This window comes from Harmonia axyridis, chromosome 6 (assembly GCF_914767665.1).
Source record: "Harmonia axyridis chromosome 6, icHarAxyr1.1, whole genome shotgun sequence".
Lineage (NCBI taxonomy): Eukaryota > Metazoa > Arthropoda > Insecta > Coleoptera > Coccinellidae > Harmonia > Harmonia axyridis.
In genome coordinates, this window is record NC_059506.1 from 23581545 (window position 1) to 23608814 (window position 27270).

Consider the following 27270-nt stretch of genomic DNA (forward strand, 5'->3'; position numbering starts at 1 on the left):
GCGCTTCAACCCTTGCTGCTACAACCCCCACCCCCAATTTTTGAATAGGGAAGATGGGGTGAGTGATACCTCAATTTAAAGGTATTTTTATACTGATTTCAGCACAGTAATTGTTTTTTCATTTTATGCATTAGTTCTCGAAATATTCATGCGTTAGTTAGTTAGGAAGGAAGCCACAGTCATGGTTGTTTTGAAGCTCAAAATATCGATTTTTCACAAAACACTACAAGTGCCATGAAAACACCACTTCATTTTCAAATACTTAGTTAAAAATATTTCGAGAACTAATGCATAAAATGAAAAAACAATTACTGTGCTAAAATCAGTATAAAAATACCTTTCAAATGAGGTATCACTCACCCCATCTTCCCTATTCAAAATTTGGGGGTGAGGGTTGTAGTAGCAAGGGTTGAAGCGCTATGCGTCCGTAACCTACATCTTAAGTTGTCCCCCTCGAAACAGAAATCGACCTGTCCGAGCATTTCTATCGAAAAACTTTATTTCGTCTGTAATCTCGTCTGTTTCGTTTTCAAATGGCCACCCTGTATATCATAAATATATAATACATATACAAAATTGACTCGTGAATATAATGACTAGAATTGATGGTTCAAGAATTCTTCTATGGAATAGAAGACATTTTCAATAAGTAAGTTTTTCACAAGCCTCTTAAAGGTCGCTCCACGAAGTGATGTCATGTGATCGGGAAGTTTTTTGTACATCTTAACACCATTGAAGATGTACGTATTTTGTGTTCTATTAATGCGGTGGCTGGGAATCACAATTTTGTTTCTGGATCGCGTAAGGTGGTCATGTACATTTGAGTGTTTCGGGAGTTTTTTTCCATGAACGTAGAGGAGACACTCAAGCATGTAGCAGCATGGGGCGGTAAGTACTTTGTATTTTTTGAACAGCGATCTGCAACTTGTCATTTGATTAACTCCAGCTATCAACCTTATCGCTTTCTTCTGTTTCAGAAAGACCCTGAGTGCATCCGACGACGCACCCCACAGGATGATACCATAGGTCATTCGTCCATGGAACTGAGAGTGATAGGTGAGGAGTGCTTCGTTTTCTGTGAGCATATTTTTTATTTGTCTTATGGCAAATAATGGTGTGGAAAGCCTTTTACACAATTCAGTCACATGATCAGTCCAAGTCAAATTTCCACTGATGCATATCCCGAGCAAAGAAATGGGTAGAAGGCTTGGAAATTTACCCCAGGCCCCACGGACTTTGGCGACTCTGAGACATGAAGTACTGGTAACTTGGGATAGTATCCCTCAAGAAGAAATAGACCATCTTATTGCATCAATGCCGAGACGTGTTGGGGAGTGTATAGATAATAGCGGTGGACAAACACATTATTAACAAATTTATTAAAAAAAAATTGTAAACCCTTCGTTTTTTTCTCTCGTTCGATGTTCAGCCCCACCAATTCAAAATCCTAGTACAAGCATTTTGACGAAACAATGAAGAGATTAGTTCGGGGAATGAACGCTCCAAGAAAAAATCCGCATGCATTCGAAGGGCGATATAAGAATGTAATAATTCTTCTAGAAGCATACTAAAAATGTATTTGATAGATTTATAAAATTGAAAAATACAAAAATACTTATATGATTTGAAAAAACCAATTCACACAGATGTTCTGACGGTTGTAGCTGGCGTTTGGGAATCATCGCCATCCAAATCCAACTTGTTCATCTCACGGATCCGTTCCTGTATCTGCAAATCGATGATCTCCTTATATTTTTTGTCTTGTCCCAGTTGAGCCATTTCCGCTATCCAATCTTCTCGATCCCTGATTTCTTGCACCACTGAAAAATGGCCAGGTTTCAATAGATTTTTCTCAATATAACTTTAGTTTATAATGCGATTTATTTGAATTTCATTGAAATTTTAAAAGATATTTTAGTGGAATATTTGATTCGATTCCAGGGACCGTCAGAATTCATGAGAAGTTTACACTAGTCAAGACAGTTTCGAAACAATGTTTCTCTATTTCAGTATAGTTATGAGTACTAAAAACAGTGCTGTAATGAACTCATTACAGCATTGTTTATAGTTATATTTTTCGTTTTTTGGTTGTCTACATTGACTTCCGAACCTATCAAATTTCAACAATTTGGATATAGAGAAATGAGTTGCTACATTATTCACAAGTTCTTTAAATTTTGGTGGTGTTAAATCGATTTCGGACATAATTCATGAATTGAATGCGTAATGATAAATTATTTCAACATTCGAAACGTATGATTCAAATTCACATCACAATCACTCCAACTGCCAAGATACAAAACAAATGTCACTAGGATATATAATCTGAATTTTTCATTGAATTTCGAGAAAACTGGACTGAAAGAGTGAAAATATCAACTAATTCACTGAAATAGAGAAAATATCACCTATAATAGGTACTCGTTGCAGAAGGCAATTCCGACGCTCATGCGTTTTAAAACTCGCTTCTTTGTTGCTCGATTTCGAATTCCACATTCGTGTTGAAACAGGAGCCCATTCTGCAACTTTTTAGAATAGGTATACTATTAGTCTATGGTTGGTGGCCTTGATTGAGAATCTACAGGGTGATTCGACCGATTCTACTTCAACTATTAACTTTGCTATGGCTCATTCAAGTTTGATGAAAATTGCAGTGTGCCACAATATGAATGAGTAAATTCAATAACTTTAATACTTTTTCAAAATACAGAGTTATTATTGTGATAAGTTTAAATTAATTATGCTGGTTGAAAAACACCGTGTATATAGCGTTTTCAGATTTTATCATAATGAGTTATTATTCAGGTGTTTTCAATTTTTTTTGCATACCTTCGGTTTTCTGAGAAAATATTTTCAACAAAGAACAATATCGAAATTTTGCTCATAACAGTGAGAATATTCTGACATTGGTATTAAAATTTTTTTTAAGTGTATTCCATCATGCCGAAATTATTTACTGATGCTGAATACATATGATTTTTATCAGAAGATCGATTGGAAATTTAATAAAGTGAGAGCAAAGATGCATTTAAAAAAATGGAATCATTCAAAAAATCAAAGTGAATTTTCTGTTGATCCTTAGTTTGGCCATGCATGTTTTGTATTCAGCAGTTATCTGTCTTCATTTTTGTTGTTTTATTTGTGTTCAAGTCTATAAGAAGTTATTTTCTGAATTGAATGATTTTATTCAGAATATGTGAAATAACATATACCTAAATTTTCATCTGAAAAAACTATTTTGAAACTTCTCACTACTTTGGAGCGAAATTTACATATTGTACTTCTTCGAAACAAAATTCTCAATTAACAACACCTTGGTAATGACTAATTATAATAGTTTCGGAAACGCATTGTACAAAGTGTCCCATGTTCTATGCTCATTGAATGAATTGAGGGAGAATTGAGTACTTAAAGAGAAAATCTTCGAGGACCCCTGAACTTCTTTTTCGAAGTAATAAGATTTCAAGAGCAGATCTTAGATATCTTTATTCGTTGTCGAGTTCAGAGTGTTTTTTAAAAATTACTGTTTCAGAAATTTCACTATATTTCGGTTTCTGTTCGAGATATTAACAAAATTCTAAGAGGTTTTTTTCAGTAATTTTCATAACAGATCATAGAAATCAATTACCATTTCAGAGATATAAAGGAGAGTTCGTATTTCTTAAATGGAAAAATTTCATCAAAATTGAATGAGCCTTAGCAAAGTTATTAATTGAAGTATAATCGGACACTCTGTATTGTCACAATTGAAGCCTCCAGCCATAAACTAACCATTGTTTTGAAGCTGTCTGGGCTAGTGTAAACTTCTCCTAAACTCTGACGGTCTCCTTCAAAACCACCCTGTATACATGATTTCCAAAATTTGGAGTCAATACCAACATATTCTCCGATCAGAAATATTGAGGTGTTAAACATTTTTTTTTTTCGAAAATGTTTCTCAACGGAGCTACAGCCGTCACAGGTGGAATCATGTGCAACATTGTAAAAGCCCAATGGTTCATACTGAAGAAACATGCTCTTCTGTTTTTTCGATTGCATGCACCGTTTTCGAGAAGAACGAATTTTAAAACTTCTTATTATAGATATGTTGCCTCAAAATCGGAAAATTTTGACGTAATTAGGAAATACATAGCACATTGTGTATTTAGTGGTTTTTACAATGCTAAAAGCTTTCACGGAAGGACAGAATTGGGAATTTTTTTTTTTTAATTATGTAGAACAATCCTACCGTGCAAGCCTTCAGCACTATATCATTGGATAATCATTACTTATTTCGGTTTAATTGACACTTATCTTCCGAAAATAGTTGAAATGGACAGTAATGATTATAATCGGATATACGGGACACCACCAGAGTTGATAAATACTGCTGAAAATATAATCTTCAATCTGTTGTCGAATAAATGCAAAGTAATATATGATTACGCTCGAAAACGTTTCATGGGTTATTTTCAAGAAAAAAACGACCTCGCAATCTAAAATTTGATGATTGCTAACTTCTCCCATTTGTCTACGAGTTGAAAGCATCTACAGTATGGTCAAAATACACCGTGCTGAAAGCCAATATTATAAATATAAACCAAAAAATACAAACATTTGATGTGATGAACAAATCAAGGCATTAACTGCGCAAACACTCGATCACATATGTATACTTAACGAATGAGGTACATTTAATAGAATTTTTAAATTACCTAGTTATTCACCTCAATATATTTTGAGTTGATATGAAACGTTGATTCACAATGGGACATAAGAAGTGCGTTCTTTGTGAAAAAACTCGCGTATTGTGTGAAATATCGTATCACTGAAACGTTTTCATTTCCGAGCGCTTCATGTCAAATTTGATAGTTCATGTTGGGGACAAAATTTGCTTACTGACCTGACAATGACATGCTCCCTCCATATATATTTATTACTGAGTTCTAGGGATAATCAAACATACTTGGTGAAAGCTTTCCATTGAACGTCATCGTTCTGTATTTCCTCACATAATTCATTTTCTACACACCATTTTTATAGTATATTGAGATGATCAGGTGAACTTCCTATTTTTCTAAATATTCTCAAATCATCGTCAAAAAGTAATATGTAAGTAACGTTATCTAAAATTCCATTCATGGAAAGTGCAAATAACCTTGAACTAGAATTATTTTAACCCTTCATATCCAACGCATTGATCCTTAGAGTTGGAATTAGAAAGAATTCCAAGAGAGATAAGAACACTAGATAAACCATATCTAAGCATTCCAATTAGTCCGGGAGCCAGTAACAGATATACATGGCCAAGTTCCTCTCCAACGGTAATTAGTAGAATGCATCAGATAATAGTGATGAAAAGCCTCGTGAACGTCAGCTACGACTCGACTGGGGGGGAGAGCGGCGACAGCCCCCCAAACACGAAGAAAAAAAAATACATTCAGTCATTTCCTCCGAACTGAAAATTTGTCAAATTGTAGCTAATCCAATATCAAGACGAAAAAATACAATCAGCTGGCTATAGCATAGTGTATTATACGTCAGCTGGTGCCTCAAACATAAAAAAAAATATATTTTCAATGATTTCCTCTCAAACAAAAATTCACCGGATGATAGCTTATATGCAACTATAGATAAATATATATGTCAGCTGGCTGTATCTTGGTGGAAAAATCGTCAGCTGATACTTTGAAAGTTATTACGTAGAAGTTAAGCGGATGCATCTATTGCCCATTTGAATGCATCAGCTGACCAGGTTTCCCTCGACTTACTGATAGCTGATTTTTTTTATTTATCACAGCAGTATATTAACAATCATCTGAAAACTTTTCATGAGGGAGGAAATAACGTATCTTCAATTATTCTCATTATTTCTAAAAATCGAAGCATCACACGCCTGTCTTACATAGAAAATATTAAGGTATGCTTGGTGGGGATAGGTTGTATGCGTGATAGGGGTACTACGGCCATATTCAAGAAGCATTGTTATGGTAACCGATATATTTATTTAATCAGAACACTCATATTGTAGTGTAATGCCGAATAATTAAAGATACGTCATTTCCTCCCACATGAAAATATTTCAGCTGATTGTTAATATACTGCTGTGATAAATAAAAAAATCAGATAGCAGTAAGTCGAGGGAAACCTGGTTCAAAGTATCAGCTGACGGTTTTTTCACCAAGATACAGCCAGCTGACATATATATTTATCCATAGTTGCATACAGGGTGGCCACTTTTTCAATGGGATTGTATTGGTAACTTTTAAACCATAAGAGTTAGAAGGTCGGTCAAATGGAGAAAAAGTTGTATTCATAGAAGCATTGTCGAGCAGTTCAAACAAATCGAGATTATCAGGGCCGGTTATTGAGATATCATAAGAAAAGTAAATTCTGTCATTTTGATTTTTCTTTTTTTCCCACTTTATTTCAAATATTATCAAAAAATGTTTCAGGAATTTTTTATTCGACAGTAAATTGTTCTCAATTTGACGTAATCAGATTTCGTATCTTACGTTTCGTGCTCTCTGGGCCACCCTCAACCTCATTTTTTTCAATACGGCCCTGTATATTTTATGACACTTTTCGAAATAACTTTTAACGCTGAATTCAACGATATATCATACAAAGTCATTCAAAGTGGATTTTCAGGTGATTTTGACCCTTATCCAATTTTCTTTGGGTCGGATCTGTAGTGAATGCAATTTATCAAAAACTGCTGTTAATAAAATAGTCAAAAGACGCGAATACAATGATTTTAAATTTGAATACCAAGCCTTGCAAAACTTACATCGTAATGATATCAAAATCAAATAAAGTTCGATTCTGTAATTTGTTTCAATGGAACAAATGACAAATCCAACAATAGTGATTTCTCGCGAGAAGAGAATGTATTGGAAGGTATTTAAGACGACGAAATAAGCAAATGTATAAGAAATATGAGTTCCAAAACCGTTAAGTGCATTTTACAAAATGGTGGACATTTCGAACACTTACTTCATTCATTTTCATTTACTTTCGAATAATCATTCGATTTTTCTTTCATTAAATGATAATTCGTTTAATTATTATGAATTGAAATATGTAAAGAATTATTACTTGTTTCTTGATTTGATTCTGATATGTTCCATTCAGTTCAAGATGAGTAAGTTGATTTTCTCATCGAAATGTTGTTAATTAAACTAAAGGTAGCCTAATGTAATACAGGTCCGACCCAAAGAAATTTGGATAAGGGTCAAAATCACCTGAAAATCAACTTTGAATGACATGGTATGATATATCGTGGAATTCCACGTTAAAAGTTATTTCGAAAAGTGTCATAAAATATACGGGTCCGTATTGAAAAAAATGAGGTTGAAGGTGGCCCAGAGAGCACGAAACGTTGGATACGAAATCTGATTATGTCAAATTGAGAACAATTGACTGTCGAATAAAAAATTCCTGTAAAATTTTTTGATAATATTTGAAATAAAGTGGGAAAAAAATAAAAATCAAAATGACAGAATTTACTTTTCTTATAATATCTCGATAACCGGCCCTGATAATCTCGATTTGTTTGAACTGCTTGATAATGCTTCCATGCATGCAACTTTTTCTCCATTTGACCGACCTTCTAACTCTTATGGTTCAAAAGTTACCAATACAATCCCATTGAAAAAGTGGCCACCCTGTATAAGCAATCATCCGGTAAATTTTTGTTTGAGAGGAAATCATTGAAAATATAATTTTTTTTTCATGTTTGGGACGACACCAGCTGACGTATAATAGACTATGCTATAGCCAGCTTATTGTATTTTTCCGTATAAATATTTGGTAAGCTAAAATTTGACAAATTTTCAGTTGGGAGAAAATGACTGAATGTATTTTTTTTTCTTCGTGTTTGGGGGGCTGCCGCCGCTCTCCCCCCCAATCGAGTCGTAGCTGACGCTCACGAGGCTTTTTATTACTATTGTCTGATGCATCTCACCAAGTATCTCTCGAGAAGAAATAATCAACCAAATTTGCACCTGGCTCCCGGACTAAATATTTCGTGATCTACTGCAAGTTCGATGTACGATTAAATTTGGTAGGTATGTTTGGATTGTATTGTAAGCAATTCCACTAGCCGAATCATGCTCAAAATATTTCGATAGCTTAATCAATAAAATTCATAAGTATTGAGTTGCAGAGTATAAAGTAAATGGTTTTGTTCTACTTACTCGTCAAAACGAGGCATGAAAAACTGTACGGTACCTACAAGTAATGCACATTAGAAAAAAAAAACTTACATTGGTCGAATCTATTCAATGGTCTGAACTTCTCTGGCTTCTTCGCAGGTTTTTTAACGACAGGCTTTGGTGGTCCCTCCTTGCCGTATGTCATAGAATCCTGCAATCTCTTCTTCTCGGCTTCTCTGTTCACTATCGGTTTTGGTACGAAAGGTTCCCTCTGTAACACTCCTGATTGCACTATGCTATCATAACTCCTTCTTTTTGATGAACCTGGTCGGATGACAACTTTCGGGAATCTCTTCTTCGTCTTTCTTCTTGGAGTCGGGGTGGATTCGTAGTCTCTCAAGTTGTATTCGCTTTTCTTTCTTTGGGCGATCGCCATTTTGCTCTCGTCCGTTAGAACTAAAAGAAGATGAAAATAAGTGTATAGTCATTCGGGGCATCTGTGCGCACTTTGGCCTTTCGAGTCGCATTACTTTTGGAATACTAAAGTAAGATCAATCAAAATGAGTTTATCTTATAGAGCATTTACAGGTCTATAAATGGAGAAATATAATCGGGTAAATACAAAGTTTTTACTTTCGCAACAAACGATAAAACAGAAAAACTCGAGTTGCGTTTACTTGCCCCGTATTGCGGGTAACTGTGCGCACCCATACGGGGTAAGTAAGCGCATGTGGTGTAAGTACGGACGTATTCCTAAATGAAACACACAAACAATACAAATGAAAGTATTATTATTATTATATTTTGAATATATACATATTATATTTTTAAATTAGAAGATATAGGACTCGCATCACGTCTTTTTCTCTTTCTCAGTCAAATAAGCTCTTCAGCTCTAGCTATTTGTTGATCTGTCACTGGTACTCGTTCGGGATTTTTCCTTATATTTGTGCGCGGCATGATTATTTTGTAGAATAAAGAATGATGTACAAAAAAAGGTGAAATGAAAGATCACTGGGGCACGTGTACGATGCGCACATCTTAACCTCAAAATTATTTCACAAATAATCACCTGCGCTCAGTTACCCCGAATGACTCTGAATCATGATATTTATTTGTAATTTCACTGATTCAAAGTCCGGAGTTTTTTTAGGGTTGTTTCTTTCATGCCCCAATTGCACCTTTGGAGACCTCATATATAAAATTATTTGGTCTACAAGGTTAGATACAATTGGCGAATGCACGAATGAGCGCAAAAAAGCTCCTGACTTCAAGTCAATGTTTTCCGAATATATTGAGTATTTTTTCGATATTCTTCTCAAATTTTCTTTGATTCTGGTTGAGATATCAAAACTTAATGTTGCACAGAGCTCTAATTGGTTATTCTTGAGGTTTTGGGCTTGGAGAATTATTCAAATTTTGACGGAATTGACAGTATACAGCGCATAAGCTTAAAATATTTCTGTCTCCACAAGCTGGTCCTTAAGTGGTGTAACACGATTCTACCCCGTTTTTATGAGAATGCCCATGAGAATCTGATTTCGAAATACCCCACTTGTGGTTCCTTTCAATTCAGGCTACTTTTTTCAATAAAATTAAATGGATGATATTATCCATTGAATTTGTTTTCAAAATAGTTGTACGATCTTTTGAAAAGGAGATTATACTCAACTTTACCTTATAATGAATTCTTCTGAAGATTTCGAAATGACTGCTTATTTTCGGCGAAAAAAGTCTCATCAATATTTATCTGATCTTTATATGATTTGCTCAGATGTCTGCAAACTTTTTTCAAATTGAACTTCACCTCATTTCAATTATATTGAAATTCTTAAAGAAGTTTGGAGACTTCTGAGCAAATCATATGAGCAGTAGATATTGATGCGACTTTTTGAGTTAAAAATATGTGCCTAATCATTTCGAAGTCCTTAAGAGAATACAGACTTTCTCGAGCCAAATTTCGTAGGTGCGTTGGTAGGTCTATATAGTGTTTTAAGTGTTTCTTCTTTCAAAATGAATGTTTACAAATATTTCAATGATTTCTTTGATTTGGCTTATTTTCAATTGATATTATTAGTAGTTTCTGAGTAGTGTTAAATTAGATTGGCGTACCCAAAGAGGGGGGATAAGGGGGGCTTCAGAAAGGCATTGAAATCGTTGGAATTCACTACGAATACGAAAATTTTGCAAAACCAAAAGCAAAGCATTTTTTGGTCGTGGTTAAGCACCTTCTTGACCGGCAGTAGTGGTACTGTTTGAAAAATTTGAGCTGTTGGGACAACTTATTGATGTGAAGAATCTAAACGATGTGCATCGCTCAAGAACATTTGAAAATATTGCTGTTTTTTGTCGATCCCTCGTAGATCTTGGGAATTAAACTATGATTTTTATGGCCTGAATAGGAAGAAATTGATGTGGACTTAAAAATAGAATTCTTGAAGTTATAGAAGACATACACCCGCAAATATGTGAATTGGTCATGGAAAATCTCATGGAAAGAATATGGTGCTGCAACCATGGCCGTAGTGGCCATTTGGCTTAGGTCGTTTTCCACCGTTGATGTTGATGGCCGTCCTTCCTCTTTACAATCCATTGATTTTACTTAAAATATGCCTACTAGTTTTTTTTTTTTCAATGTCGAAAAGAAACCTCTTGTTAGAAAACCTTTTAATATTCCATCACTTAATCACAATGCAATCTCTTTCAGCTGTGAATAAATCAACACCCTCTCAAATACAAGAAAAAAATATATAGGTTGTCAAATTAATCATGCATTGATCAAGCGCGGTCCTAGGGGGGTCAAGGGGGTCATGACCCCTCCAAATGGATTCATCTTACACTTAATATATGTTTCAAGCAGACAATGTACGAAATGGTCCCATCAAAAACTTGAAGCCCACTATCCCCCCCCCCCCCCCCAAATTTAAGGCTTGGACTTTCCTTGGCATTGATTGAAAGTTCCAATTTTGAATTCGATCATGTTATACTATCTGAAGAAACATTTCACTATCAACCTAAACCGGGCCTAGATCAAAATGAGGAATAAATCAAATGGGGAATAAAATGAACTGCATGTTAGCATTTCCGGTCATGAAAAACTTACTTACTTTTCAAATAGTTTTTTGTTTCTGGATTAAACCGCACTCTGTGTGGATGTAACATACCCCCTCTAGGTACATTTTTACTCGGCCACTCCATTTTCCTGGTAATATATGTTTAATTTTACTAAACCAATTTCATCCGAACTTATTGACAAATTATTTGACAAATGTGCGGTATAAGTGATATGTCAGAGAATAAGTTTCCAAGTTACTATGGTTTTCATAATAGTTTTATTGATTGAGTTCAGGTATCTCCCTACTAAGATGCATAGAATACCTGGTGTGTTTACTGATTCGATTTTGTTTCAGACTTTTTGGGAGACCCACCTGTTGCTTTGGTGTGCTGCTTCACCAGAGTTCTGTAAGGGGGCGCTCTTCGAAAATTTTCGAATTTCCGCTATCTGCCAGGTGCCGTTTAAAAACGAAATACTGATTTTACACACTGCAAACATTCACAATAAATTACAATTCAGTTCATATCGAATTTCTAATCAAATGAATGGAATATAATGACAGACCATAGAATATAAAATATTATTGTTCTATACTCAAAGTTCACGACAAGAGCGTAGAAATAGGGGGATACTTGGGGTAATTACACGGTGTTCCTAAATTGGAGATACAAATGAAAATGACAGATTTCCGGATCATTTTAAGAAAAAAAGTCCTATAATATGAGTCCCCAAACGTTTTGTTTTGAGATATATGTGTTAAAGTTTGAGTTTTCTTCTTGTATAACTTTCCCTTCACAAGATATTTAATTTGAATTGGCCATAGATATTCCAGTTTGAAGTTTTCACCATGTGATATGCTAATTTTGAATGCAAATCTACAGGGTGATGCCTGCTTCCTTCCTCCAAAACTATATTTTGGTGAATGGCTGTTAGTTTAGAAAAATGTAGAAAAAAACTCTGGTCCAGTACTACACTTTTTGGTTTGTTATAGTTTTGTCATATCTGCTATCGATTTCTAGAAAAAATCTAGTAATCCTCAAGAAAATCTAAATTATTATAAAGATCCAGCTAGTAAGCTCTAATGAATGTATTAATTATAAGTTTTGGTATTTATTTACCCCATCTGTAGCGAATATTAATAAAAATTTTATAAACTGTACGACATACTAGAAACAACCTGTATATTGAAAGCAAAGCGTTTGTGGGCTCGTATTCATAAAACTTTTTTTTCTCAAAATTATCCAAGTAATTTCTCATATTCCTTCGTAACTCTAACTTGAGAACACCCAGTATAAGGTAAGAACAACCGAATCAGTAACAAAATAAATTATTTCGAGTAATTTGGTTCAAACTTCATTATCAAACTTCTTTTTCTAACATTACAGATATGAATAAACGTTGCGTCAAAAATTTTTTTTTCGATTATCCCTCCCCAAGAAAAAAAAGATCTACGCCCTTGGTTCACAAGAGTCGAGAATTGAGAGAAATGTCAAATGTAAACGATGTATGCGCCATCTGAAACAGACCGCTATCCCTCAAAATCAAGTAGGTATAAATCTGAAAAATCTTCCGTTTTGTCTGAAAGTTTTACAGGTATAAGTAGACACACCAGGTATTCTATGCATCTTACTCCCTACCTACATGTTTTTTATGACATGAATTCATAGAATATTATAAATAAGTAATCAAAATATTGACTTGAACATAACTTAATAACCTATTATCTGCATTATATCATAAATTCCATGAAGCTCTAGATTTCATGTTATACAACACCAAAGTGAAGAATAAAAAAAATGAAAAATCCATTGTTTTAATTTTCTGCCGATCATAACAAAAACTTTCACAGTAGTTTGAAATATTTTGAATTAATAATAAATCTTGAGAACGAATTTCGCGCTAACCAAATGCTCGATCTGTTCCAAACTTGCGCAGAAGCTTCTGCAACTCGTATTGATCAAACTTTCAGAGGTATTCACGCTCATATCAATTCAGCTCGCAAAACGAACCTCTGATAGACAAAAACACAAGAATGTAGACGAAGTTCCGTTCATTATTTAGTGTTTTCAAAGTTAAAGCATTATGATGTCTTCCTTAAAGTATGGAACACAAAGCCTGAGCCAGAAGAATTCATCCAGAATCTGCATAACACTCAGACAATGGTCCATTCTGTTTACTATTTTGACGTTTGTGAGTTGAGAGTTTTGAAGGCAATACAATAATGTTGTGGTTTGGTTTCTATTGATTTCATTCCAGATAATAGCTGCTATTGTCACTACTTGTGCAACTTTGGGATACTCTCATGCTGGAGAAACTTTGGATATATTGAAAAGTGATATTCATATCGAGCAGGAAAAACATGAAGAATATGGTCTTAAACATGCCAGCAATAATGAGCAGCTTTTGATCAAATCAAAACATTCTGTTATAAGTGAGTATTCTTCCAGAATTAGTCTTACCCATAAAAAATTAACATTTCGGAAATGACCGTTTTGTTATTGTTAACCCAAGAGTGGAATTGTCGAAAGTTTGCTCTGAATAGTCTACCAATTGAGTGTCATTGCTGAAATATTCTTAACTAATGAAATATGGGAACATCCTCTTTATTTTCACTAGTCGGATACTTCAAATGAAAATTTGTCCTGCGAGTGAAAATGAGAAATAATTAAAAAGGAAAAATAACGTGTAAATTGCAACAATCACACAAATCGCAACCAGACCCAGTCCAAAAATTCAGCTGCCAGTAAAAAATATCGATCATTAAATATGATCGATTCACCGACTAGATGTGATTTGTGCGGCGGGGTTTCGAAATAACTATATTTTTTGCACTCTGGCATTGTCTTACTATTCCCTAAAAAAATGTTATTGGATTTTCAGGATTGGTCACCATTGGGATCAAATTATTAAATGAAATCTATCGATCTCAACAAGCTTCCAAGATTCAAAATTCAATATCCAAGATCTATTTCGATCAAAATTCTTACCTATATTTCCTATTTTTCAATGATGGACTCAATATTTCTTACGAGACTTTACCTATCAAACAAATGTTGAAGGTCACCTACATTTTACGCCGTTATTCCTAAAATAATACTGAATTTCGGTCTATTTCTTATACTCAATGGATTTACCTGGAAATTTTTGTGATTGATAACTTTTTTTCAATTCTAACAAGCAATGTTGATAGAATGAATAGATATCACATGAAGTTGGCTTTCTGAATTAAAGTAATATTAGCATATATGTAGTTTTAAATTTTTGCGGGGATTTCTAATAGTGAATGTTTTTAGATAATTTTCAGTAGCGGCACTAAACCAATCAATACAAAATCACATTAAAATATTCGAATGTTGCAGCTTTTGCTCTCACTGATTTTTTCTTCAAAATTACATCAGTCGCTATTTCTTCTTCAATTAACAGAATTGATGGTCTCTGTTAGCTTATCGAGCTCCTCATGTAGGTCTAAATCAGTTTTGAATTTGACGAAAATTCTCTAAGCTGTATCTACACTGAATGAAACTAATGTCTATACAAGGTCATTCAAAATTAAGTATCAAGTCAGGAGCGAGCGTATTTTTCAGGTCAAAATAATACTTTTTTTTGATAAACATGTCAAAACTCTCCGTTACTGAACTACAGAGCGTTAAAATTTCAAGATTTTTTTAGTTTTTTTCTCATATCTCTTTCAATTCTTGAGATATTAGGATTAAATTCAAAATACAGATTCGTTAGATTTCTCATTTTAGTTGATGTTCAAGGAAGCTTGTAAATTAGATAACAAATCAAATATGTTCTGTTTTTTGCTTTCATTGTGATAATAGATTCCTATCTCTACTCAGTTAGAAATTTTAATTAAATGTAGCGAATTACAAAAAAGAGTTCCTCTTCTCTAGATAACGATAGCAAATTCGTAAAAATTACATGAGACAATAAAATGTATGAACAAAATATAGAATTCACTTCATATGTTAGAATTCACCAGGGGCGTACTACAAGAAAGTTTATGAGGCGAAAAAGGGCTTGACCCGTGAAAAAATATCTGGCTGTAGCTTGATACAATCACTCGGCATAGGAGATGATGTAAGCCCTAAATGTAACCTATATTTCAAATTTGGTCTTAATATCTCAAAAACTGAGAGAGCTATGAAGGAAGATTTCATCTTCAACGCTCTGTATAGTTTCGTAACGAATCTTTAGCGGACGCATGTATCATTTTCAAAGATGTACTAGTTAAGTTAATTTAAAAACTGGAATTTATTACAATGCTGATACTATTTTTTTTAAGGAAACGATATCAAATAAATTGATATCACAAATGAAAACAAATCGTTCATAAGGCAGGAGAGAATTAATTTTCTCAACAAAGTAGAAACAGAGAAGAGAAACTGACTAAATTTCATGAATGACTGCGTAAGGAACTGATCAGTTCCTTATCAAACCGAAATCAGCTGTCATTCCTGAAATTTGGGAGGAACGAGAATTGTGATAAGTACCTAAACTTAATTAATAATAACATAGTTGAACATATTTCAGCAAAAAAACATATTCTATGGATTCTGATGTATTCCGGCTGGATTCTCCTTGTGACATCAGCCATTCTTATCTATTGCACAATCACTAAGTCGCCAGTACTTGTGCTCCCTTGTCTTCTTTTGAGCGCGTTTATTTACGGGGCCATATTTGTGGGCGAGATGGTTTACTACTCCGACTATATTAAATTCATCGACAAGAAATATGTGGGTGAGTATCGTAATTGCCTTTTTTTTGATGATTTAGGTTCGGAATGTAACGAAGAAAGAAAAAGCTTGGGGATCACTTTCGTGATGAAAACGATTCTGTACAACTTTTAATTCGTGTCTCACTGTCGTTCTGTGTGTCTGCAAATAACAGGCCAATTGAAAATTCCCCGGTCTACCATAGTAAAACACATTTTTTTGGCAAAATTCGATTTTATTATTCAACATATATAGCCTATAGAGGGCTATCTAGCGATTATAGCGATCTTTCAACTTTTCGATACCATTTTGTAGTAAGGTTTGTCTGTCGCTTCTTCATTGGTGCTAAATTTCTTTCCAGCGAGCATTCTTTTGAGGTTTGAGAACAGAAAAAACTAGCTGGGGGCCAGATCTGGCGAATACGGTGGATGCAGAAGCAATTCTGCCATTGTTATCATTGATTTGTGACAGGTCGCATTGTCTCTATGAAACAGCACCTTTTTTCTTCAAATGGGGCCATTTTTCAACGATTTCATCCCTTAAACGATCCAATAACGCTATATAATAATCGCTGTTGATGATCTGGCCTTTTTCGAGGTAATCAATGAATATTATACCTCGCGTATCCCAGAAAACTGATGCCATAACCTTGCCAGCTGACTGTTGTGTTTTTCCTCGCTTTGGATTCGGTTCATCGGCTTGTGCAGTCCACTCAGCTGACTGTCGATTGGACTCCGGAGTGAAATGATGGAGCCATGTTTCATCCATTGTCACATACCGACGCAAAAATTCAAGTTTATTGCCCCGAAACAGCTTCAAACACTGATCAGATTCATAAATACGTTGTTACTTTTGATCGATTGTGAGCTCGCACGGCACCCATTTTGCACACAGCTTTCTCATGTACAAATATTCGTGAATGATATGATGTACGCGTTCAGATGATATCTTCATAATGTCTGCTATCTCGATCAACTTCACCTTACGGTCATTCAAAATTATTATGTGAACTTTTTTGATTTTTGAGTCGGTGACTGCCTCTTTTGGGCGTCCACTACGTTCGCCGTCTTCGGTGCTCATTTCACCACGTTTAAACTTAGCATACCAATCAATGATGGTTAATTTTCCTGATGCAGACCCCGGAAACTCTTCATCATGCCAAAATTTTGCTTTAACTGTATTTTTTCCCTTCAAACAGCAATATTTTATCAGCACACGAAATTTTTTTCCATCTTTTTTAAAATAACAAAAGTAGCTGCACTCACAACACAATATCTCACAAACTAATGATCGGACTGCTGTCAAATTTTGATACGTATCGTTTGAAGGTTGGTACTGATTAAAATTCATATGGATTTAATACTATAACATCGCCATCTGTGTATCAGACCGGGGACTTTTCAGTTAGCCTAATAATTGTAACAGCTTCAACTTCTTCAATTCTTATACGATTTTGATGGAATTTTGTGTGGTTATCCTATCTGTACTGTGAATGTTCCCATTCGATTGAATTGTCAAAAAATTTTCAGGTCTTCTTCAAATTTAAGGATCACTCTAAGAGCCCGTTGAGCCCGTTCACATGACGAGCGGTCTACGCGAGGTTTGAAACCGCGCGTTTACAAGTACATGAATTTTCTTCGAAGCGTACACATGACTCCGCGCGTTTTTATGGACCGCGCGTAGAGCGCTGTTCTAGAGCTTGCCCGTAGTAACCGCGCGTTGGCTCGCGGTGATCATAGGTTTCTAATGTAACCGTTCAGATGACCGCGCTTGCACGAGCTGATAGATGCCAGAGACGTATTTACGTATTTTCCTTCGATCCGTTCGGTCAGAAATATTTCAAAATGGAACCGGACGCTCCTAAATTATTCATAGATGAAATTGAGAATTTTCCTGTAATATGCGACATGACAAGTAGTGTATATTCAGATAAAAACTCAAGGAGACAGGCTTGGGAAGAACTCGTCATCATATCCTGTGAAGGAGATGCTAATGAAGAAAAAAAATTTATTATGTGACCACATAAAAATGATAATAGCTCTTCATTTAGAAATCATGAGATACACGTAGAACAAATACAAATGAAGAGAAATAGTATCAAAATAACATTCACCTACCACTTAACAGCAGAAATCTACTATACTAAGTATATGGTTCTAATTATAATTATTCAACAATAAATTGAATATTATATTCTTAAATGGTTTATAATTATTTATTTCTTTGATTTCATTAGGCAGTCTATTGAAAAACTTTAAACCACTGTATTCTAGCTGCTGTTTGTGTTGAATTTAATTTACTTTTTTTTTTTCCTGTCGAGCCACGTGTCCTGCCCACTGCCACTTCAATTCTGCAACACGCGCTATAATATCTACGACTCTAGTTCTTTGTCGGATTTCTTCATTCCATTTTCTGTCTTTAAGACAGACATTGAGCATAGTTCTTTCCATCGCTCTCTGCATCACCCTCAGCTGGTTTGCGCCGTTTGCGGTCTTCTTAGTTATTGCCATAGTTTCCAGGCCATATGTCGCTACCGGTAATATGCAGGCATCGAAAACTTTCCTTTTAAGGTTTATTGGGATGTCGTTATTCCTGAATATATATTTCATCTTTCCAAAAGCCATCCAAGTTAGCCTGATTCTTCTTTTTATCTCTGCTGTTTGATTTTCTGCGCCGATTCTTATTGAGTGTCTTAAATATATATATTCTTCTACATTTTCAAGTTGTGTGCCGTCAATGTTTATGTGTTCTGTGGTGTTGTTGATAAGTTTGGTCTTCGAAACATTAATTTTCAAACCGACTTTTTTCAGAGCATCAATAAGTTGTTTTAACATCTCGCTCAATTCCTGCATGTGGCTACTTATTAGGACGATGTCATCGGCAAAACAAAGATGATTTAAGTAAGATCAGTTTTAATTGATGAATAATAGAAACTATTCGATTTATAATTACCTATCAAAACTTAAAAACGTTTAATTCTCACCTGAATCTGATACTGAATCCAGATTCAAACCAAAATGTAGAATTCAAACTGAATACGGGCCGTTACGGCAACGCGCGTTCACCGCTTGGCAACCGCGTTCCATGTGAACGGTATCCAATTATCCACCGCTCATTCAAACGCGCTTAGACCGCTTGTCATGTGAACGTGCTCTAACGCTGTGTCCTACGTGGGCGAATTATTGCGAGCGATGAGAGCGACGCGACCAAACGCGATTTATCAAACCTTGGAATAGTATAATAGCGCTGTCCTACGTGCAGTCGTATCGGTCGTAAAACTGTTTCAGGCGAATTTCGCGCTCTGTCGGCGATCAAATTATTTGATATTTCCAAGCGGAATTCGCGCGAACTTCAGTAGTTCTTGTTGATGCAGGCACGTTTACTTCGACCGCTCTACAATGAATGATTTAAACGAAGTTTCAATACTGGCTGAATGAATGAATATTTTTTATACAGAGTGCACAATTTCCGTGTTCCAATTGGACGACTCTGATGGAGAACTGAAACCTGTTGAAATATTATAGTTGAGATGTTAGATCCAGGTAATTTTTTTGCATTATTCTTGAAGGTGTACAGTAAGTGATTGACGATTTTATAGAGGGTGTATTGTTTTTGGGTGGCAATTCGACGTTTATGCAAAAATGTAACCTATTGAAACATCGGATTATCACATTTTCACATATGAATAATTTACGTTTTCTTGACCACCTCATTATAACTGTTTCTCTACAAGCGTATGACAACGGACTGATCTTCCGCAATGCACAATCCCCAACCATATTTATGTCGCGTCGTGTCGCGTTTGTAGATTTCAACGTAGGACAAAAAAAGTCGCTCTGCTCACATCGCTCGCTTAGTACATAAAATTGGCGTCGCTCGCGTCGTAACATTAGTCGCTCACGTAGGACATAGGGTAAAGGTGGGCCGAAGGCCACTACTCTTTTTGAAAGAATGACCTTTTAAATAGTCAATATGTATGACAGCCTTAGTAAGTAGTCTTCTATCTTTGTCCAGACATGTTGAGCCTAAAATGAATAATTTTCAAAATTCTTCATATTTCATGTTTTCTGAGGGAGCGGGTAGTAAACCTTCCACGCATACAGTTTCAAAGGGATAAGGTCACTTAACTCTGTTTAATACCTACTATTGATATCAATTAAGGATGAGACAAATCGAAGAAATCATCAAAATATTTGGACACATCCATATTGACATAATAAAATGGAGACCGCATAAAAACCAGAAACATATTCTCAAATGTCTTAAGGAGTTCGAAATGACTGCATATTTTCAGCTGAAAAAGTCTCATCAATATTTTTCGCTCATATTAGGCCAATTGAAAAGTGCCCGGTCTGATCTTGATACCTCCAAAAGGGCCAGACCATCAAGAGCGATTATTATATAGCGTTATTGGATCGTTTAAAGGATGTAATCGTTAAAAAAAGACCCCATTTGAAGAAAAAAGTGCTGTTTCATCAAGACAATGCGCCGTGTCACAATTCGCTGAAAACAATGGCAAAATTGCATGAATTGGGCTTCGAATTGCTTCTGCATTCACCGTATTCGCCAGATCTGGCCCCCAGCGACTTTTTCCTGTTCTCAGACCTCAAAAGAATGTTCGCTGGAAAGAAATTAAGCGCCAATGAAGAAGTTATCGCCGAAACTGAGGCTTATTTTGTAGCAAAAGACAAATTGTACTACAAAAATAGTATCGAAAAGTTGGAAGATCGCTATAATCGCTGTATCGCCCTCAAGGCAACTACACTGATCAATAATTGCTAGGGATCACTTATGAACTTCTCTTCATTTGTATTTTTTTCAAGTTATCTCGTGAATATCTGTACATTATATGTTCTCTAAGGAAAAAGCAAGATGTTTTGAGTTGATTATATCAAAGTCTTCCTCACTTTATCGGCTCTTGTTCACAAAATCGATTTTTATCTGTAGGCTGTTACAGGTGGAGTGAAAAGCAATGTGGTATTTGTTATTAAATCTGTTTTTTTTCTGACAATAATTGAAGAAATGAGAACAATATCAGCTTATCAGTCATGCCGAGAAGGCGTTTGGCTCCTGTGCAACTGGACCAAATCATACGGTGGATACAGGAAGGTTTGTCCCAGCGAGAAGTGTCCCGGCGGTTGAATGTTTCGCAAAGTGTCGTGAGTCGGGCTTGGAATAGGTTCATCCAAAACGACTCAGTAGCTTATGTTCATGGGGGAGGTCGGCAGCGCAGTACAACAGCTGCCCAAGATCGTCTTTTGATCCTCAATGCTAGGAGAAATCCCACTTACCCGGCGTCGCGGCTCAATAGATCAATGAGAGTTGCAACAGGAGTTCTAATTTCGAACCAGACTGTAAGACGACGACTACATATTCGTGGTTTGAGAGCACGTAGGAGGGTACAACATCCCCGTTTGAATAGGGAACACCGGATTCATCGACGGCAATGGGCTGAGGAGCACCGCAATTGGACACTTGAAGATTGGAGCCGATGTTTATTTACGGATGAGTCTAGATTTCGTTTCTCAACTCCAATGAACGTATTCTTGCTTGGAGGGAAAGAGGTCGAAGGTATGCAGAACAGTTTATGGTACCCACAACAGCTTTTGGCGGAGGTTCTATATGTGTAAGGGGAGGCATTTGTTTGAACCAACGCACAGAGTTGGTTGTTCTACAGAACACCACCATGACCAGCCAGAGATATCACGATATGATTATTGAACCCATAATTGTTCCGTTTGCGGCTGCCGTGGGCGAGAATTTCATTTTAATTGACGATAATGCCCGTCCACACCGTAGTCGTCTGGTTAATGAAGCGCTAGAAACTCATGCTATTGATAGGATGGACTGGCCAGCTCGCTCTCCAGACATGAATTGCATCGAACATGTCTGGTCTGAGATGTCTAGACAATTGTCAACCTTAGAATAACCGATCGATAACCTGGAGGACCATTCTAACGCTTTACGGGATATTCGGACGAATTTGCCCCAAAATTTTATAAATCGTTTGATCGAAAGTATGCCTCGTAGGGTAGAATGCTTGAGACGAGTTCGTGGGGGCCAACTAGGTACTAGCTTAACCGAAACTTCAGCCTTCTTGTGGTTTCATCATAAAGTTTTTATGTTATTCAAACACAGAATTGTGAGTGTTCCTAATAAAGTCTCTTTTTCTCTCCAACTTTCCATTTTTTCATTCTTTTCTCAAGTGAACCATATTATCAACTGAAAATACTCTGATATCTGACTAAATTTATAATCTTGGAGCGAATATTTCAGAAATAAATTTAGAACAAGTAAGTGATCCCTATGAATTGTTGAGCAGTGTATGTTGAATGATAAAATCAAATTTTCCCAAAAAATGTGTTTAACTATGGTAGACCGGGGACTTTTAAATTGGCCTGTTATTATCTGCCAGATATTTGCAAATTTTTCTCATATCGAACTGCACTTCATTGCAATATATTAAAATCATTCAAAAAAATTGCAAACATCTGAGGAAATGAGTATGATATACAAATTTGACATTCTCATTAAAAAAAACAGAGTGGTATCGTGTTTCGCCATTTTCGGACGAGCCTGTAGAGCCAAAAATAATTTTACCCTTATGCGCTGAATTCCAGCCCAAAATTTCCAAGAGTTATCGACCGATCGAGCACCCTTGGCTCACCTTGTATTAGTTACTTACTTCTAATTCTTCAAAACCTCGATATTATATTGTCTGCAAAAATTAATTATTTCTTTATATTTTCAGTGGCTGCCTTTATCGTGTCCGCCATTACCATGGGTATGTGGTATGTGATTTGCAATTACCACATAATCATCAATTCCAGGATACACTCAGTTCCCAAGTCGAAGACAGTCTACACCCAAGAGGGTTTCATTCATACAGTAAATCCCCCAAAGATTCCAGAACACAAGAAGTGCTTGGTGTGAAAAATTGAGACTCGTTTATTGCCTCTTCGACTGGAAACTATGAGAACAGCAGCACAATCATGAAATTTAGTCCGGTCAATTTAGACATTCGAAGTTACATAAAGCCCCAACAAGCTGAATTTCTGTGAAGTTGTTCAAAACATAATTATAAACAATGTCTAGAAGTTCCCCATCATTCCCCTGTAAGGAAAAAATTTAATTCAAGGTCAAAGGTCAAAAAAATCAGTTTTTCACGATTTTCAGCAAAACGGTAAGTTTTATCATAAAAGTACCTCAGACAAAAATTGTAGATCATAATATTATCTATAAAAAATGTATCAATACTTGTTTTCTAACGAGCCACCGTTTCTGAGATATAACGATTCAAAAAATTATAAAAGTTGTTGTCATAATATGCACACGTTTCCACGCCACCTATAAGGTAGTGTACTTAGCGCGTTTTTTTTTAACGTGGTTTCCCCAGTAGGCCTACTCCACGGGTCAGTTGTGATCCTGTTTAATGTAAAACTATTGCAAAATAACGGAAATTTTCAAAGATTGGGAAAGATAAAAGCGATATATTTCTTGCTCAACACGTATATCAATTGTATTTTTGTTTGTTTTTCTCTAATTGATGTAAGTTTAGTTGGAAATAAAGACAATATACATACATACATACATACATATAAATGAAAAAAAAGTGTTGAAGTTTATTCGTCTTATTCGTAAGTTTCAAATTCTTGTTCTTCTCCTCCTGCTTCTTCTTCATCTTCATTTTGGATGCAAGTAAATTGCGTCAATAGCGATGTATCGCATGATACTTCGTCGGAGTCAAACGAATCCTCCATTGTTTGTGATTCAATATTAGAGCACGACCGGCCTTAACAATTTGTGCATGCCAAAGAACAAGACTTTTTTGCAACCACATTTAGCACTGCATCCCTTTTTGCAGTTGCAAAAAATAGTGTTCAGCAGTTTTTCCGGCGCAGGTGGAAGTAAAGTTCGAACTGGCTCTAATATATTGTTGACCAACTTCCAACCCCAGCCTGTAGGGTCTAGCTGATAACCAAGCCACACTTGAACTTGGTAATATACTCGAAAAAGATGTTGCTGAGCAGCAACTGAGGTTGGAGGAAGACAAGCTAATTGAACTTGTTTTTTATTTTTAGTATTTTTAACGAAACTTGCATATCGATGCTTATCTAAACAGGTAGTTTTTTTAGGAGCTCTGTACATAGAAAGAAGAAAGCGGATGCCGTTGGTAATAACTTCTTGTTGAGTTGAATTACTCTTTTTAAAAACTTCAGCACATTGAATTAAATCTTGTTTTTCAAACATTTTGAAAACTGCTGTTTTACCCCTCCTGTAAAATGCAGATGTCGTATCACAGCCAGTTATTGCGTGTAAAAATAGTACATGATCTTTAGGTACACTTTACTAAAGTAAATAAACTTTTTGATGAATATATATCTGATTGATGCTGAGCTTTTCCTGGTTTTAAGAAAAAAATTGTTTTTTCAGTTGGCGTATATACAGATGTAGGTATATACGTGGCGTACTCATGCATATTATGACGATAACAACTTTTATAACTTTTTGAATCGTTATATCTCAGAAACGGTGGCTCGTAAGAAAAAAAGTATTGATACATTTTTTATAGATAATTTTATGATTTACAATTTTTGTCTGAGGTACTTTTATGATTAAACTTACCGTTTTGCTGAAAATCGTGAAAAACTGATTTTTTTGACCTTTGACCTTGAATTAAATTTTTTCCTTACAGGGGAATGATGGGGAACTTCTAGACATTGTTTATAATTATGTTTTGAACAACTTCACAGAAATTCAGCTTGTTGGGACTTTATGTAACTTCACTCTCATTTTTTGGTCTAAATTGACCGGACTAATTGTTGAAATCATGAATAGGTAATTTTAAAACAAACGAATCGCTTCGAAGACATTGCTTATTTTTAGCAGCTTGAATCTTCACAATGATAAAAATATGTACATTTCAAACTTCGATTCGAGTCAAAGAATTTCAAGTTAAGAGAGAATAAGGAATAACCCCACCACGTGAAATTCCCAGAGGCGGAGGGCCAAGAAAAAGGTGCGGTGTTGACAGAATGATTGAATGATGAGTAAAGTTAGGAATATTACAATAATTCTAATTATCGTCGAGAGAAATTACCTTCTTTAAAAGCCTTTTCATAAATTTTCACAAAATTAGAGTTGCTTTTGCGAAAAACGAAAAATTAACAACATCCAATTTTTTCTGTCATCCGCAAATTAAAAATATTTAAATACTATAATGAAGATTATTTTCCGAAGAAGTTATGTGAAAACCCCATAAAAATCGGTAATTCGTAAAAATAAATAATAATAATATATTTTTAATTTCATTTTGAACTGAGCAGTCACGTGGTGGGGTTCCCTCTCAATGGTGATAGATTTTCGCACAGAACATTCTGATTACACATCACGATATCGTATATTCAACATAATTAAAGGGGTTTTGGAAATAGGTAGAGGTACTCTTATAACCAAAATCCTGACGATTCTGAACAAGTACCTAGAAATGTTATAAACTTCGACAAGTTAGAGCAAAACTTGACGCTCTATATCAATTTTCATAATTTCTATAGATTACTTTATAGAATTTATATTTAAAAATTCCAATTAATAATAGTTCCAAGGATTGGGAGCATTTTTATAATAAATCTCTTTGATGAACTAAGATTTGAGGTGAAATCCTTTCAGTGTATTCATTCAAATAAACTTATTATTATTACCTCATTGTTAACAAATACAACGATTCAAATCAAAAGGCCAAACTGCAGAGATTATGGACATCTTTCGATTAATTGATAGGATGGACAAAATTTGATTGATTTGAAAAGAAAGATGTAGGTACCTATGGTGTATTAAATACAACAGTACAAAATATTCATTACTGTACTGATAAAGAAATGTTACATACGCAACAGAAATATCGATCCTATACCAATATTTCATCAATATTGTATATTATATAAAATATGTATCTTGAAACGCATAATTTTAACGAATAAAGTTTTATTGCTTTCACTGTATTTTGAATTCAATAATTTTTTTACCTCTTCATTAGTAAAGTATATTATATCTTTTCGCCCTATTTCCCGACTTATTTATATAGACTCTAATTTATATTTTATTTATAGCAATTCCAATGAATAATTCTTATTATCATACAGGGTGTCTCATTTAAAAGTGTCCACCCTCAATAGCTCAACAACGAATTTCGAATTTGTGAAAACACAACAGACGTGTAAATTTTGATGACAGGGGGACATGATATGGGATACAAAGCTTGTTTCTACTAGCAACCCCCTGGAGAGGGTTACAATCCCATAAGAAATTTGAATAGGGAATGTGGGTAGTTTTGTAGCACAAATGTATGCATGGATTCAAATTATTTGTATGAAACTTCAGTTTGTGTTCTATAAAGTGAATATTCACAAAGTTACAGGGTGTTTTTATGGAATTATGGAACCGATAAAACTAAAAACTAAAACTAATTGAACGTATAATTTCTATTGAAAGAAAAATTTACCACATATTCTCAAATTTCTCACCATCAGATTGCATGCAGCGATAAAACCGTGATCATCTTTTGTTCGAAGACAAAGCAAAAATAAACAACAATTAAGGTGATTAAAAAGTGTTAAATGTCTTTTTTTCTCTTCATTCAGGCAATTCGCAAAGAGATAATTGCTTTCAGATGATATAATTTTAGTATTCTGTATTGCAGAATTATTAGGGGTGCGTTTTTAATAAAAAATACAAAATGGCTTACACGTTGGAGGAGAGAAAGGAAAATTTATTTCCAGAACAATGACTGTGGAAGGGTGGATACTTTTAAATGAGACACCCTGTATAATCTACTTAATTCATTTTAAAATCATAATAATTATTCAATTACATGATCTTAGTAAAGGCCTTTTGGCACAGCTGTAATATGTAGTAGGTAATCACTTCAAAACAGAGGACAGAGGACTATTATGTCAATCCCTATAGAACCAAAGTTCTACAATTACAATACAATATCATACAATTATGATATTGAGAACATGTGTTACTACAATAATAATGAATACTATACAGCAAATTCCTACCCTTTATACATCCGGAGTTATGAATTTTTGACCATGTTATTCGAGTTTCGAAGCCCTGATTCGAATCTCTCCGTTAGATGTTAATCATAATTTTTTTATATTGTTAATTATTTTGTATATGTTTTTTTTTCATATGTGCTTGTATGTTCGATGATAAAAGGTAATATAATACCCCCGCGTATAAAATTCGCAGTACTCTTTTACACCTCCAGAGTAAAGGAAGATGTATATACCTACATAGGTACTTTTGGAACGTTAGGCTGAAATGTCCTCCTCTGATAGGAGAAGTATAGCACTTT

The 27270-nt window shown here is 35.0% G+C and overlaps 2 protein-coding genes across 2 annotated transcripts; one reads left to right on the forward strand and one right to left on the reverse strand.

Annotated features, from left to right (window-relative positions):
* Window positions 1-1554: 1554 nt before the first annotated feature.
* LOC123682077 (UPF0193 protein EVG1 homolog) lies at window positions 1555-11428 on the reverse strand. Its single transcript, XM_045620472.1, has 3 exons — window positions 11243-11428; window positions 8247-8591; window positions 1555-1820 (listed from the first exon to the last, which is right to left on the reverse strand). Exons 1-3 carry the CDS (start codon window positions 11331-11333, stop codon window positions 1639-1641), a joined length of 618 nt encoding a protein of 205 aa, XP_045476428.1. The 5' UTR covers window positions 11334-11428; the 3' UTR covers window positions 1555-1638.
* Window positions 11429-13041: 1613 nt separating this feature from the next.
* On the forward strand, window positions 13042-23401 carry LOC123681655. Its single transcript, XM_045619885.1, has 4 exons — window positions 13042-13380; window positions 13447-13621; window positions 15727-15933; window positions 22660-23401. Exons 1-4 carry the CDS (start codon window positions 13273-13275, stop codon window positions 22839-22841), a joined length of 672 nt encoding a protein of 223 aa, XP_045475841.1. The 5' UTR covers window positions 13042-13272; the 3' UTR covers window positions 22842-23401.
* The last annotated feature ends 3869 nt before the right edge of the window (window positions 23402-27270 follow it).